The sequence below is a fragment of the Schistocerca serialis genome, chromosome 4 (genome assembly GCF_023864345.2).
Source record: "Schistocerca serialis cubense isolate TAMUIC-IGC-003099 chromosome 4, iqSchSeri2.2, whole genome shotgun sequence".
Classification (NCBI taxonomy): domain Eukaryota; kingdom Metazoa; phylum Arthropoda; class Insecta; order Orthoptera; family Acrididae; genus Schistocerca; species Schistocerca serialis.
In genome coordinates, this window is record NC_064641.1 from 862,375,244 (window position 1) to 862,391,652 (window position 16,409).

At 39.3% G+C, this 16,409-nt stretch overlaps 1 protein-coding gene across 2 annotated transcripts in view; it reads left to right on the forward strand.

Moving 5' to 3' along the window:
* The window catches only part of LOC126473511 (translocation protein SEC62), a 136,819-nt gene that overhangs the window by 59,084 nt on the left and 61,326 nt on the right, over positions 1 to 16,409 (forward strand). For both annotated transcript variants that reach the window (XM_050100610.1, XM_050100611.1), the window contains exons 4-5: positions 1,947 to 2,145; positions 9,810 to 9,997. In XM_050100610.1, coding sequence (XP_049956567.1) covers positions 1,947 to 2,145; positions 9,810 to 9,997 — 387 coding nt within the window. The remainder of the gene's footprint in view (positions 1 to 1,946; positions 2,146 to 9,809; positions 9,998 to 16,409) is intronic.

A 16,409-nucleotide genomic window follows, 5' to 3' on the forward strand; every position in this document is an offset into this window, starting at 1 on the left:
ACAATGCATGGCCACACTGTGCCCCTAATCACAAACATTGTTCAACATTTCAAATGGGAAGTTTTTGAAACCCTGTCCTACCACTGAGCATTGGCTCCCCAAACGATTTCTACCTCTTCATCCACATGAAAAGTGGATTGGTTTGCAATGCTTGCAGGTTGATAAGGAAGTTCAGGATGCTGTCACAGGGTGGCTACAATCTCGGGTACAGAATTTAATGTAGAAGGAATTGGTCAGCGTATTAAGATATATGATAAAGGCCTGAATATGAGCAGTGATTGTGTAGAAAAGTAATACAAAAGTGTAGTTTTAAGATTTTTCTCATAAGTTTTCCTTGTGGGTTCCAATTTTCACCTTGTAGCCAAATGGAGATTACTTTCTGGGTAGCACTCATATGTGCGGGAAAGTAATACATTGCTTGACATTTTTTGTGATATGTACTCTCAGAATTCCAATAGTAATTTTTCAGACTTTTAATAGTAACTTCTCTCTGGTCCACAACTCCTTTTTCATAACCTGCTGCTAAAGTTGGCCAAAAATCTCTGGAACACTCATGCTGAGCAGACAGACCTGGTATGAAACAGACCTTTTCTTTGGATCTTCTCCTTAATCCTGTTGGGCAAGGGTCCTGGAGTGACAGACAATAAACAACAGTCGATTGAACAAAATGTACTTTCTTAATGTACAAATTATATATTTTATGACTCTTTGTGTAGATGTTTTCTGGCATCTGCTGTTCCTACAATTAGTTTTCTGTGGTTATTCTTCCCCATTCACCTCAGACACATAGCCCTATGTTCTTTTTATCAACGACATTGAAGCACATAATGTGGCATGGGTATACGCCAATTTATTTATGGAATTGATGCCGATTTTCTAACAATTTCATGGTGTCTCAGAAAGTATAGTTCTTTCTTGCCCCCCTACATGACTACTCTTCAATTGATACTCGAGTGCCTGGCAGAGGGTTCATCAAACCGCTGACATGCTGTTTGGCTGCTGTTCCACTCTTGAGCAGCACTTGGGAAAAATGATATCTTAAATCCTTCCATATGAACTCTTGATTTCTTTTATTTTATTACAATACCTTCATAACTATCTTCTGTTTCCCTGCCTTTGTAAATTCTGTTCAGTGAGAAGTTAAATCATTATATTCATTTCAACCCCCTCCCCGCCTCCCTGAAAGAAAAAAAAATTAAATTACCAAAAAGAATACTCATCAGAACCATTTATTATTCAGACATCAAGGAGGCATCTAGGCCGAAACAGGTCATGTCAAATACGTGGTTCTCCATGTTGCTGATGCTAGAGATAAAAAGTTCTTTAGGCAGTTAGAGAGGCAGCCTATCAGTTTATGAATTGGCAAATGTTGGTCTGCAAGTAGGATCTCGCATGTGACTGTTCAACAGTTGAAACATTGATCAGTTACAGAGAATATAACAGTCTTTTGAGACCAAAGACCAATCTAATCCTCTACGTTTTTGAGTCATTATAATATTTTAAATGGCTCTCCAACTACATTCCATCATATATGAATTGAAGACTAACTCAGCTGCTCTTGGCTTTTCTTTAATGTATCCTCAAGATCATACAGAAAAGTGAGTTTACTGTCTCCTACCCTACTCACAATTGCATGAAATCTTGAGAATAGTGCAACATAGAAGATAAACTTGGCACCTTATCTTTTGTCTCCCGGTGTGTTCATCTAGATTTTGAAACATTTATGAGAAGATAAATGGGTCCATAACATAATAAACCGTTCTTATATGATATGTGTGTGCTCTGATTTGGGGGAATTAAAATGCAAGCTAAGCTGCTGTATTCCTTCTTATTTGCTTGTCTTCTATGCTCCATCTGTACTGTAAGTGAATTGCTTTCCTCATACATTGTTTGTCTTTCGCGTAGGATATTGTGTTGTTATTAATTTTTAAACTTCAAAATTTTAGAATGTTGAGGCATAAGTTCTTTCACCGAGCCAAGAAGATCCCAGTAAGTGAACAAGAACTGAAAGCAAAATTGAAAAAAAAGGACAAAGATCGTAAGAAAGATGGTGATGATAAGCGTAAAAAGGATGATGAAAAATGTGAGGATGCTGAAAGTAGTCATGCTGAAGGAGAAAAAAAGGATGAAAAGTCTGCTTCTCAGGTAACATCTCCGGTTATTTTAAATCTTACATGCTAATGATATGAGCAGAAATTTATGATTTAGTAACAACAACATTACTCATACAGAGAAAACATACCAGTTTCACCTGTAAGGAAAAGCCTCTCATGATGAGTTATTGTACACTACTTATAAAAAGAAAACTTTAGTGTCTTGTATTTGGAAACACTGTTGTTAGACATATCTGAAAGCTAAAAACTTAGGTAGCCCCCAAAATTGTGGATTAAGGAGACATGGATGTGAACAAATCCATTTTATGTTATGTTTCACATTTACATCTACATATGTACTGTGCAAGCCACCATGCTGTTTATGCCAGAACATACCTTGTACCAATGCTAGTCATTCCATTTAATGTTCCACTCATAAGTGAACCAACAAAAAAACGCTGTCTATATGCTTGCACATGAGCCTTTATCTTTGCAGTCCTTAGGCAAGATGTGTGTTGCTGGCAATAGCATTGTTCTGTAGTTGGTTGCAAATGCCAATTCTGTAAACTTTCTCAATAAAATTTAGCCAAAAGAATATCTTCTTACCTCCAAGGATTTGTGTTCACAGGACATTTTCTTAAGACTTGCATGTTGTTGGTACCTACCAGTGTTCACACAAGTGCTCTGTATGTGGTCTCTTTTATAGATAAACAGAAGTCAACCATTTGCCTTCCCTACAACTGAACTTAAGTACTTGCTCCACTTTATGTGGCTTTACAAAATTACACCTAGATGCACCAATATGACTGTATCAAGTAGCATGACACTGATATCATATTTGAACATCATAAACAAGCAGTGGTTAGCATACTGGACTCACATTCGGGAGACAGTGGTTTAAACCTGCATCTGGTGATCCTGATTTGGGTTTTCCACAATTTCCCTAAACCACTTAAGGCAAATGCCAGGATGGTTCCTTCAAAGGGGGACAGCTGCTTCCCTTCTCCATCCTTCCCGAATCTGAGCGTGTGTTCTGCCTCTGATGACTTTGATGCCAACAGAACATTAAACACTAATATCCTTCTCCTTGTCCTCTTTGAACATTAAAGGATTGTTTTTTTATTTTTTCTTCTTACCGATGTCAATTAATTTTAATTTTTTGACATTTAGAGCAAGCTGCCATTCATCAAACCAATTCCAAATTCAGTCCAAGTCATGCTTTATTCTCTTTTAATCACTCAAAGACGATACTATTCTTCTCTATAGCTTCATCAGCAGATCACAAATTGTGCTCAAACTATCCATCAGATCATTAATATTCAGGGTTAAGCAAACTTCGTGCACTCGGGCTTCACAGCGCAACTTCTCATATGCCACCTATAAAAAAATGTCTCTCACAAAATTTCGTCCAGTGAGTACATCCGGTAGAAAAAGGACGTTAAAGAGTGGCAGTCTGGCAACATTGTAACCACCTCTGTCAGCACATATTAGTTGTGCTGTACAGTTGGTGCAGTGGGTAGAGTTTTGGGTTAGCATGCAGGAGGTCAATGGCTCGATCCTGGGTTGAGACATATGTTTTTTACTTTGTAAATGTAGTCCAGGTGGTACGGTATCTGGCACCGTAATTGTCAACAGCGATTGCAGCGTGTCCTTTAGAAAACATTTGCTCTTACACTCTACAATCGTAGAAATGGAAGATTAGTCACCTTTGAAAGAAGCCCTTTCCATGTAGTGGGCATGAATTTATTTGCACCACTTCATCTACTAGTTGCGAAACCTGTTTTCTTTGTACCCTCCTCCAATGGTCCCATATAGAGTAGTACCAACTATTATTCTTGACTCGTTCAGGACCATTACATTTTGTTAAGGCCTTACATTACCAGTAGGATTGGCAATGCGTTTTGTAAATAATGTCCAAACTCGGTTACTATTTGTATGTGTTATCACCATGGTTCCACTAATTATGCCTTTCAACATTGAGGCTGGTAACCACATGCTGTTTAATATGTATCTCAATGCATTATTATTATTATTCTTTCAATATGAGTTCGGAAGCATCACGTCTATTGCTGTTAGGGAAACAGTGTAATTCGAAACCGAACATTTCACAATGAGCAATGTCATGATGAATCATGCAGAACAATATGTGTCAGAGGGGTAATGTGCGTTAGGTGGAACAGTGCACAGGACTGACGGCGTGTTTATACTTGTATGCGCTGTCCACCAGACAGGGACTAGTTGTGAGCGGAGTAATGCACCCGTGACGGACTCCAATGTACATGCATACATGTATCAATTTTTTTCCTTGCAAACCTCTAAACCAGTGTGACAGATGCATGGCATACACAAATGGTGAGTATGTGGATATGGTTCTGGTCTCTTGGTGCATCTGATAACTGGGCTGGTGTTGCCGCTCGTGAATATACTGCTAGATATCCTCATCCTGCAATCCAGATAAAAATGCGTTTAGTCGTCTGGAGCTGCACATTTGGGAGTCAGGTTCTCTCCTTCCACCATCGCGTGACGGAGGTCGTCCATGGACTCGCCATACTTCAGTCACTGAGGAAGCTATTCTGGAGGTCATACACCAAGAACCTCAGCAAAGTACACGTAGCATAACAATGCAGCTGCATGTTTCGCAATGCATGGTCGTTAACGTACTGCACAAGCATGGGCCGCACCCCTATTATTATGCTTTCACACAACATCTGCATCCTGCAGATCGCCGTTTAGCAGATGCAATGGATCCAACAACAACAGGAAGCCAACAATGACTTCGTGAACACTGTTATATGGTTGGATGAAGCAACATTCACTCATGACAGTGTCTTCAATATGCACAATACCCACTATTGGTGTGAGGTTAACCCTCACATCACCCACGACCTAGGATATCAAGTTCGCTTTGGTATAAATGTCTGGGCTAGAATATAGGGGGACAGGTGTTTGGACCCCTACATGTTGCCTTACCGGTTGACTACACGAAGGTATCATGCATCCCTCTCAAACTATCTGCCTGATGCCCTGGAAGATGTTCTACTACATGTTCGGCAGAGGATATGGTTCCAACATGATGGTGCACCTCCACACTCTGGAATTAATGTGCGACAGTATTAGGACAGAAAATTTCCAGGGTAATGGCTGGGGCATGGAGGTCCAGTTGTATGACCATCTCGTTCACAGGACCTAAATGAACTCGATTTCTTCCTGTGGCGACACCTGAAGGAGCACGTGTACTCTACTCCACCGACAATTGTGGAAGAATTGGTAGCGCGTGTTCATGCTGCTCTTGTTGCTGTGGACACAGCTGTGCTGCATATGGTCCAGTGCTGTATGATCCGGCGGGTTGCACAATGGTTGGGCGTGCAGGGAGGTCACTTTGGGGATCTGTTGTTCTGAGGGCAACATATTCTGTTGTGAAGGTCATGTGGCTATTAATATGAACATTATTATTGCCACTGGTTGCTAATGCGCTACATCTGAGTGGTCATGTTACATGTACTGTAGTATGACAAGTAGATGTGTTATTTTAACTGTCCTATCATCTTTAGCATCTCGAAATTGATACTGTTTTGGTAGTTATTCTGTCCTATGACATGTCATTTGTTTCAACTGTCTGTTTCTTATTTGTCTGACCACATATTTGTTATGTTCAGCATTACAAAATGTTGTAAATTTAAGATACATGTGACCTAAGAAATGTCAGAATGAGATGTTTTTATGAACTGTCAGAATGAAATTAGCAAATAAAAAAAAAAGAATGCTCCCCAACCCAGGATAGAACCCTTGATCTCCTGCTTGCTAACCCAAAACTCTATCCACTGCACCAACTGTACAGCATGACTAATATGTGCCGACAGAGGTAGTTACCATAAACATGATTACAGTGTTGCCAGATTGCCACTCTTTAACGTCCTTTTTTCTGCTGGATGTACTCATTAGATGAAATTTTGTGAGAGACGTTTTTTTTTTTATCACTGGCATGTGAGGAGCTGCACTTCAAAGCCCAAGTGTGTGAATCTCACTTCACCCTGTATGTAGAGAACAAGAGTATTTCTATCCCACTTCCCTGGGGCATGCCTGATGATACCATTGTCTTCTGTAACACTCGCTGTCCAGGACATGCCCTGTGTTCTACTACTTAAAAAAACCTTCCAGCTGCTCACATATCTGAAAACCAATTCTGTGTGCTGTGACCTTGATTAATAGTTTGCACTGTGACACTGTGTCAAATGCTTTCTGGAAGCCTAGGAACACGGAATCTGCCTGTTGCCCTTCATCCATGGTTCACAGGATATCTTGCAAGAAAGGGGCAAGTTGAGTTTCACACAAGCAGTGATTTCGAAGTGCGTGTTGATTTGTGGTTAGAGTGTGTTATTTCTCAAGGGAATTTATTGTATTTGGATTGAGAATATACTCAAGAATTCTGGAGTAAACTGACATTAAGGATATTGATCTGTTACTTTGTGGTTCCATCATTTTACCCTTCATGTATTCGGAAGTCACCTGTAATTCTTTCCAGTTGCTTGAGACTTCCTTCTGGTTGAGAGAGTCACAATACATTCCATCTAAATATGGGCCCAGTGCCAAAGAGTTCTCTGTTTCCATCTGAACTTGGCAACTTTCCTGTTTTCAACTCTTTTAGCTGCTTTCCATTGGCAGGAATGCCTTTTGCTATGTTCTCCGTAAGAGAGTTTGTGTGGTGGTCAAATCTGGGTTTATCTTTACAATCCTTCTGCATTAATTATATTTAAAATGCAAAAATTAAAATTTTTCCTTTCTTGTTGCTGTCTTCCATTGTCACGTCACACAGGTCGATGACTCACTGTATAGAAGCCTTCGACCCATTAAGGGATTTTACATAGGACCAGAATTTTCTTCGGTTCTCAGCAAGATCATTCGCTAAGATGCCACTGTGGAAGTTGTATGCTTTGTGAAATTGTCCTTTTTATACATGCATGAGTTTCAACTAACTTTTACGTGTTGACATCTCTGCATTCTTTTATGATCTGGAACGGCAACAGTCTATTTTGTAAGCATTTTCCAAATGTTGTTATTAAACCATGGCAGGACTTTTCCGTCCATAATCCACTTGCTCAGCATGTGTGATTTAGAATTAGTTTTAACTTTGACCATAATTCTACTATGTCCATCATATTGGAACTAAGTGACATCCATTCATTGTCTAGATAGAATGCTAACAACTGTTTATTTGCTCTTTGCAGCTTAAAAATTGTCCTGGCAACTAGACAGTTTCATCATCAGGGAGAGTCCGCAATCCTTATTTAATTACAAAACTGCCTGACTTCAGTCTATAGATCACTTCTCTTTATTTTCAAATAACCGGTTTCAGACCAGTTGCCCATCTTCATATTGTTTGTTACCGTCACAGAGTAACTTTTGAGAGTTCCATATTGACAAACTACTCCGTAACTGTAACAAATGATCTAAAGATGTGTAACTGGCCTGAAATCAGTTGTTTGAATGTAAAGAGAAGTGACCTGCAGTATAAAATTGAGCAGTTTTGTAAGGTCAACCATTTTTGTAGTTATGAGGGCTGAAATATTTCACTTATGTGTGGTTTGTTGCACTAGTTATTCAAAACAGTTTTTTGGAAAAAACATTCAGAACTTCTTTGTAAGACTATTTGTTTATTTATTTATTTATTTCATGTACCATAGATCCAGTTAGTGAGTCAACCACAAGGATATGGAACGTATCAAATTGTACAGGTTTCAGTTTAAACTTACAATAAATACAAGGGCAATTCAATGCGAAATTGTACATAGTTTAAGTAAGACATACTATAAATACAGTAATAGATACAATGTCAGCTAGATAACATAACGACCATTTAACAGAAAAAGAAAGAAGTACCTGCAAGAGTGTCTGTGATGGACCCCACACATTGTTCTGATTGCTTTTTTTTAGACGGTGAAAATTTTTTTGCAAGTGGTTGGTTCCCCCAGAATATGATAGCATATGACATCAGTGGGTGGTAGTAGGCAACCATAATGGCGTCAACTTCAGTCACTGAAGAAATTACCCGTAATGCAAATGTCGCCGAGCTAAGTTTTTTACATAGATGAAGAATGTGAACTGACCAATTACATTTGCTGTCTATATAAGCACCCAGGAATTTTGTATCTTCAACTTTCTATATTGGTTGATCTCTGCATTTTATGTTAATTTCATCGAGATTACTTTGTGATGTATGGAACCTCATATAATGAGTTTTATTTCCATTGAGTGAGAGACTATTTGAGGAGAACCAATTTAAGATGTCATTAAAAACAGTATTTGCAGTTTGTTCAAGATTGTGATCTATCAAATCGTTGATTAGAATTGTGGTATCATCAGCGAACAGGGTAAATTTGCTGTTTGTCTCGGAACAAAGAGGAAGATCATTAATGAAGATGAGGAATAGCAGTGGGCCAAAAACGGAACCTTGAGGCACACCACACGTTATTGTGCCCCACTCAGACGAGGATGTATTGGACAGGTCTTGCATCTATATCTATCCTATCTAGTTCTATCCTATCCTATCTAGGTACATCCTCCTACCACCACCTACTCCTGTCCGGTCACTAACATTACCTATCACATCAAAGGCAGGGCTACCTGTGAAACCAGTCATGTGATCTACAAGCTAAGCTACAACAACTGTGCTGCATTCTATGTGGGCATGACAACCAACAAGCTGTCTGACCACATGAACAGCCACCAGCAAACTGTGGCCAAAAAACAAGTGGACCACCCATAGCTGAATACGCTGACAAACATGATACCCTTCATCTCAATGACTGCTTCACAGCCTGTGCCATATGGATCCTTCCCATCCTTCCCACCAACGCTAGCTTTTCTGAATTGCACAGGTGAGAACTTTCCCTGCAATACATCCTACGCTCCTGTAACCCTCCTGGCCTCAACCTTCGTTAGTCACAGTCCTCACTCATCCAGCCCTCTCCCTGTTCCCATTCCAACACTACACAGCCGTCATTTCGCTGCCACACACAGTCTTTTAATTTCTTTTATTTTTATTTCTCTCCTTTCCACTGCTTACCCCCTCCCCCCTCTGCACCTTCTCTCCTACCCTCCGTCTAAACTGCAACACTTTAACTGTCCGCCACACCCACCATACTATCCCTTCCCCTCCCCTCCCCGCCCCAGCCTCCTCCTTACTCCCACCCAGTCGCCACTCCCATCATGCACTGGTGCTGCTGCTCGCAGTGTAGTTTCAGCTTTCTGAGACTGCAGATGTGTGTGCTAGTTGAGCTTGCGTGAGTGTGTGTATGCGCATGTGTGTGTGTCTACTGCTGACAAAGGCCTTAATGGCCGAAAGCTATGTTTGTGTGAATCTTTTAATTGTGCCTATTGCGGCTCAGGATCTCCGCTAAATGGTGAGTAGCAACTTTCCTTCGCTCGAAATGCTTCTGTTGGTCTCATAAAAACCTGTGATCTGGGTGAGCAAGAAAACAGAGTATATTTATTCACTATTTGGGTAGATTTTTTATATTATTGTTTCATTTGAACACCTTTGTTGTACTTTTCTGAAGTTTTTGGGGTTAGTATTGCATTTGTGGAACATTTACAACCAGATATAGTTTTTGCAGGATGTATTTGTTCAGAATCAAAGATTGTACCATATTTCTAGGTGGAAATTGCAAATTTGTTATGAATTATTAAGCTACTTCATTAATATTGCCTCTCTTCTAGGAGGACAAAGAAAAAAAGAAGAGAAAGATCCGCCTTGAAATGCACTTAGACCAGCTCTTTGTTGATGGATTGGATGCATATGTTTGGATCTATGACCCGATTCCAGTGTATTACTGGTTTTTTGGCACATTGCTAGTGCTTGGTGCTATTGCTATCTGCTTATTTCCTTTGTGGCCACCATCTGTAAGGTACACAATTTTTCATTAAAAGACTTAATTTGAAATTTGCTGAGAAGCAGAAAATTATTTAGTTTCTAATGGGACACAGCTAACAAATTTTCTTACTTTTATGAATGTTTAGTTATGTAGCACATAGCCATTTTTGACTTATGGTGATTGAATTTAGTTGTCATAACAATCAATGAAACGTTGAAAATATGTTGCCTAAACATTTTATTGATTACATTTACTAGTAACTTTAAAACTTTCATACAATATGATCTTTTGCAAAACTCTGTTGGAAAATGAAGAATGATCACCACTGACAACATGATGTAGAAATAGCATATTTGCATGGTTCACTGCACTGATACAGGACAAAGCAATGAATCAAAGTAGCATAATGTTCACAGAGTACTGTCTATCTAGCATGCATGAAAATAATGAGCCCACAACACTATATTTCATTTACTGAAAGAATTGTCAGGTCTCTTTTTTTTTTTTTTATAGCGTCATACTGGGCTACCATGCAGTAGTCTTTTTCATCAGCTATGTATTGATGTTCATTGAAAAGGTTATTTTTAAATAAGTAGTCATTAAACTGGTCATGGACTATATACTCGAGTCCTTCGGCAGCACCAGAAGGATACAAATGGGGTGCTAGTCAGAGTGACGGTGTTCTTCTTTGGTAGTGGATTGATAAGGCCAAGTTTCTAGGTTGCGGGAAAAATGATTCTGATTAAGTAGTAATTGAAGGTATATTTTATTCTCGGTAACAGTTGGTCAGGAATGACTTTCATCATTTGAACTGTAATGTCATAATAACCGAGAGACACTGATCTGATATGTATGATGGAATTTTTTTAATGTATCATCAGAAACATGCTTAAAAAAGAATTTCTTATAACTGTTGTCATTTCTTCTTGTGAAATAATTGATAAGTTTTATTTTTGTTTGTGGTTCAATCGTGCTTGTCAGTAAAGTGAAGTACTGCTTTAGTTCCTCAAAAGATACAATTCAATCCTTTGGCTATTCTTAGCCTATCCAGATCTTTGTTTTTTTTTCCAGAGGTCAACTGGTCTTTGTCTGTTGAGGACTAATGTATGGGCAATCCCAAATTTAACAAGCAAACTGCTCCCAGAAGCCATGTCAAGCAGTTCGTACCGTTTGGCTTGTCATCTCATTTGTAGTCCATCTGTATTATCGAAACGTAAAACAATTTTTTTCTTTGTAGGAAAACTGAACTTGCAAGTTGTCTCATAGTTGGTCTGTGGAGTAGAAAGTTCAGCTCAGACAGCAACTATGTTGTCAACAATCAGTCACCAACTTGCGTATTTTGAAGCATGTTCGACAATACAGTCTATGTATTTGTTGTACCTGCATCAGCAGTTGTTCAGTCTTAATTGTAGATTGTTCACTGATGTTTATTGTGATCTATCTTCAAGTATCCTCATGAAACAATTAGTAATAAGAGGATACTGTATGATGTAAAACTTGAACAGCTAGCTGGTATGAACGAATTGGAATGGGACGAGTTTATGGATGAATTCTCGGACAGTAGAAGTCTCTACAAACAACCTTCATATGAGCATTCAAGTGATGATACAGGTGCAGACAACAATGAATGCAATGAAGAAAACGAGCAGGTTGGTCCGATAGCACGCACTACAAATAACAGTGATGAGTGGAGTGACATTCCTCAAGATCCACCAGTATTTGTGTTCTGCGAGGATGGGCAACTGAAAATAGACTTAAAAATGTTGGCATCAATGCACTTGTTGATTTGTTTCTTTCCGAAGAGATACTAATGTCATTGTGTGAACAAATAAATTTATATGTGAGCCAGGAAGCAGGAAAATGTGGGACAACCAGACTCTCAAGATGGAGGGATACAGGTGTTGTCAGAATGAAAGTATTTCTCGGGCTGTTGCTGTACATGGTACTTGTTGTTTTCCATCGATAGAACATTACTGGAGCACAAATTCTTTTTACAGTGTCACAATCTGGAGATCTGTTATGAGTGGAAACAGATTTCAGCTGTTATTGAGATATCTACACTACTCAGACAACTCATCCAGTGACCAGTTGTGGACCATATCAGTAGCATCATGAGCAATAATTGTGTTCCAGACAAGAATCTCTGCATTGATGAATTGGTGGTTTTGTGGTCAACTGTCTGTTTTTCAGGCAGTATATCAAAAACAAGAAACACAAGTACGGTGTAAAACTTTATGAACTCTGTGAATTTGACGATGTGGATCTCAAAATAAAAATCTACTGTGGCAAGTCACAGGAGATGGCCGAGACAGGTCATTCATCTGAATTTGTTTTACACCTGATGGAAGCTTTCTTGTACAAAAGCTTTGTGCTTCATATGTACAATTTCTATAATTCTGTGACACTTACAAAGCTGTTGTTGACTTACAAAACCTATTTGTTTGTGTGTGTGTGTGTGTGTGTGTAACATTACATAACAACAGAAGGGAAAGCCCAAAATCATTAGTTACTATGAAACTGAAGATAGGTCAGATGGTGTGGAAAAGAAATGACAATCTTGTTGTTTACAAGTGGGAGTACAAAAGAGAATTTCTGACCATTTCTAATGTGCTCCAATGGCAAAATGGTGGAAGTTTGCAATCAAAGTTGCGAAGTTGCCCTGAAACCAAGCATAGTCAGAGAGTACAACAGTGGCATGTCAGATGTTGATCTGCACACAACACAAGAAACGCCAGGGGCCATGATTCATTTTATCATATTTGTGAAGAAAAGCCAGCTATTTGTGGGGAAGAATGCTTCAAGTTATATCATCAGTTAAAAACGAAAAAACAACTTTATCTTCATTACCATTACTGACAGTGAAGAAGAAATCCAGAATTTCCTCTCCAACCTCAACTTCTTTGGTTCCATCAGATTCACCTGGTCCTACTCCAATTCCCATGCCACTTTCCTCGACGTTGACTTCCATCTGTCCAATGGCCAGCTTCACACATCCGTCCACATCAAACCCACCAACAAGCAACAGTACCTCCATTATGACAGCTGTCACCCATTCCATATCAAACCATCCCTTCCGTACAACTTAGGTCTTTGTGGCAAACAAATCTGCTCCAGTCCTGAATCCCTTAACCATTACACCAATAACCTGAAAACAGCATTCGCATCCCGCAACTACCCTCCCAACCTGGCACAGAAGCAAATAACCAGAGCCGCTTCCTCATCCCCTCAAACCCAGAGCCTCCCACAGAACAACCCCAAAAGTGCCCCACTTGTGACAGGATACTTTCTGGTACTGGATCAGACCCTGAATGTGGCTCTCCAGACTGGATACAACTTCCTCAAATCCTGCCCTGAAATGAGATCCATCCTTCATGAAATCCTCCCCACTCCACCAAGAGTGTCTTTCTACCTGCACCTAACCTTCATAACCTCTTGGTTCATCCCTATAAAATCCCCAAACCACCTTCCCTACCCTCTCGCTCCTATCCTTGTAACTGTCCCCGGTGTAAAACCTGTCCCATGCACCTTCCCACCACCACCACCACCACCACCACCACCACCACCACGTACTCCAGTCCTGTAACCCAGAAGGTGTACATGATCAAAGGCAGAGCCACATGTGAAAGCAACCATGTGATTTACCAACTGACATGCCTGCACTGTGAAGCGTACTATGTGGGAGTGACCAGCAACAAACTGTCCATTCGCATGAACGGACACAGGCAGACAGTGTTTGTTGGTAATGAGGATCACCCTGTGACTAAACATGCCTTGGTGCACGGCCAGCACATCTTGGCACAGTGTTACACTGTCCGGGTTATCTGCTTACTTCCCACTGACACCAACCTATCAGAACTCCGGAGATGGGAACTTGCCCTTCAATATATTCTCTCTTCCCGTTACCCACCATGCCTCAACCTCCGCTAATTTCAAGTTGCCGCCCCTCGTACATCACCTGTCATTCAACAACATCTTTGCCTCTGTACTTTCACCTTGACTGACATCTCTGCCCAACCTCTTTTCATTTACATACGTCTGCCTGTGTCTGTATGTGTGCGGATGGATATGTGTGTGTGCGCGAGTGCATATCTGTCCTTTTTTCCCCCCCCTAAGGTAAGTCTTTCCACTCCCTTAAAAGCCACATCCTTTCGTCTTTCCCTCTCCTTCCTTCTTTCCTGATGAAGCAACCTTGGGTTGCGAAAGCTTGAAATTTGTGTGTGTGTTTTTTTTTATATGTGGTGAGGCTACAGTGAAGATCCCTAGCTCCTGATAACACGATTTTGTGCAATAAACACTCTTTTACTCAATGATGGGTTACCCCAGAATATGATGCCATACGAAAGCAGAGAATGAAAATAGGCGTGGCAAGCTAATTTACTGAGATGTATATCTCCAAAATTTGCAATGACCTTAATAGTATAAGTAGCTGAACTCAAACATTTCAGCAGTTCAACCCTTCATAAGTGCGTACACCTAGAAAATTTGAATATTCTACCTTAGCTACTGATTTCTGATTGAAGTCTATATTTATTAATGGTGTCATTCCATGTACTGTGTGGAACTGTATATACTATGCTTTGTCAAAGTTTAATGAGAGCCCATTTGCAGAGAACCACTTAACGATTTTCTGAAAAACATCATTTACAATTTCATCAGTTAATTCTTGTCTGTTGGGTGTGATAGCTATACTTGTATCATCGACAAAAAGTATCAGCTTAGTATCTTTGTGAATATAGAATGGCAAGTCATTAATATAAATTAAGAACAGCAGAGGACCCAAGACCAAACCTTGTGAACCCCATTCTTGGTTGTTCCCCAGTTTGAGAAATCACCAGTTTTTTGCATATTATGTGAACTGCTTACTTCAACTTTCTGCACTCTTCCAATTAGATATGATTTGAACCATTTGAGTGCTGCCCCATTCACACCATAGTACTTGAGCTTATCTAGAAGTATTCCATGATTTTCACAATCAAAAGCCTTTGAGATATCACAAAAAATCCCAACGGGTGACTTCCGGTTACTCAGAGCATTTAATATTTCATTAGTGAAAGTATATATAGCATTTTTCCATTGAAAAACCTGTCTGGAAACCAAACTGACATTTTATTAAAACTTTATTTTTACAAAGGTGTGAAGCTACTCTACAATACACTACTTTTTCAAGAATTTTGGATAAGGCTGTCGGAAGAGAGATTGAGTGGTAGTTATTGACATCAGACATATCCTCTTTTTTACGCAGTGGTTTACCAATGGCATACTTCAGTCTATCTGGGAAAATACCCTGCTTCAGAGAGCTATTACGTATGTGGCTAAGAATCCCACTTATCTCTTGGGAACAAGCTTTTATTATCCTGCTGGAAATGCCATCAATTCCATGTGAGCTTTTATTCTTGAGAGAGTTCATTATCTTTCTAATTTCAGGAGAGGTGGTGGAATTTCAGTTGTATCAAATTGTGTAGGTAAGGCCTCTTCCATTAACTGCCTTGCTTCTTGTAATGAACATTTTGATCCTATTTTCTCTACAACATGTAAAAAATTATTATTCAAAATGTTTTCGGCTTCCGGCTTGTTGTTTTTCACGTTTCCATTCACTTTGATGGTAATGCTGTCATCCTGTACTCTTGGCTGCCCAGTCTCCCTTGTAATAATATGCCAAATTGTTTTGATTTTTTTTTTTTTTTTTTTTATCAGAGGTATTAATCTCAGACATGATGCACATGCTTCTGGACTTTTTAATAACCTTTCTTAATGTAGCACAGTAGTTTTTATAATATTTGGCTGTTACTGGGTCATTACTCTTTCTTGTTGTTAGATACAGTTCCCTTTTGTGGTTACAAGATATTTTTATTCCTTTAGTAAGCCAAGGTTTTTTGCATGGTTTCTTATAATTAGATTGAACTACTTTCTTGGGGAAACAGTTTTCAGATTCTCTTACAAGTGTATCATGAAATAAGTTATATTTTAAATTAGCATCAGGTTCCTTGTACACCTCATCCCAGTCTCACTGCTGAAGATTTTCCCTGAAATTTCTAATTGTTGAGTCATTAATTGAACGCACAACTTCAGAGGGTAGTTCTGAATTACTGAATGGAGCTATGTCATATACTGTAACTAGCTGAGCACCATGATCAGAAAGGCCATTCTCAACAGGACAAGAATTTATGTTTTTAAACTTATCTTAGTCTATGAAAGTGTTATCTATCAATGTACTGCTGTCCTTTACTACCCGAGTAGAAAAATCAATGACAGATGTCAGATTGAAAGAACCGAACAAGAATTCCAGGTCATTCTTCCTATTACACTCTTTCAGTGAATCAACATTGAAGTCCCCACAAATAATAATTCGCTTTCCCCTATCTGACAGATAGCACAACAAGGCATCCAAGTTTTCAAAGAATAAATGAAAATTTCCTGAAGGGGACCTATAGACTGTTACAATATG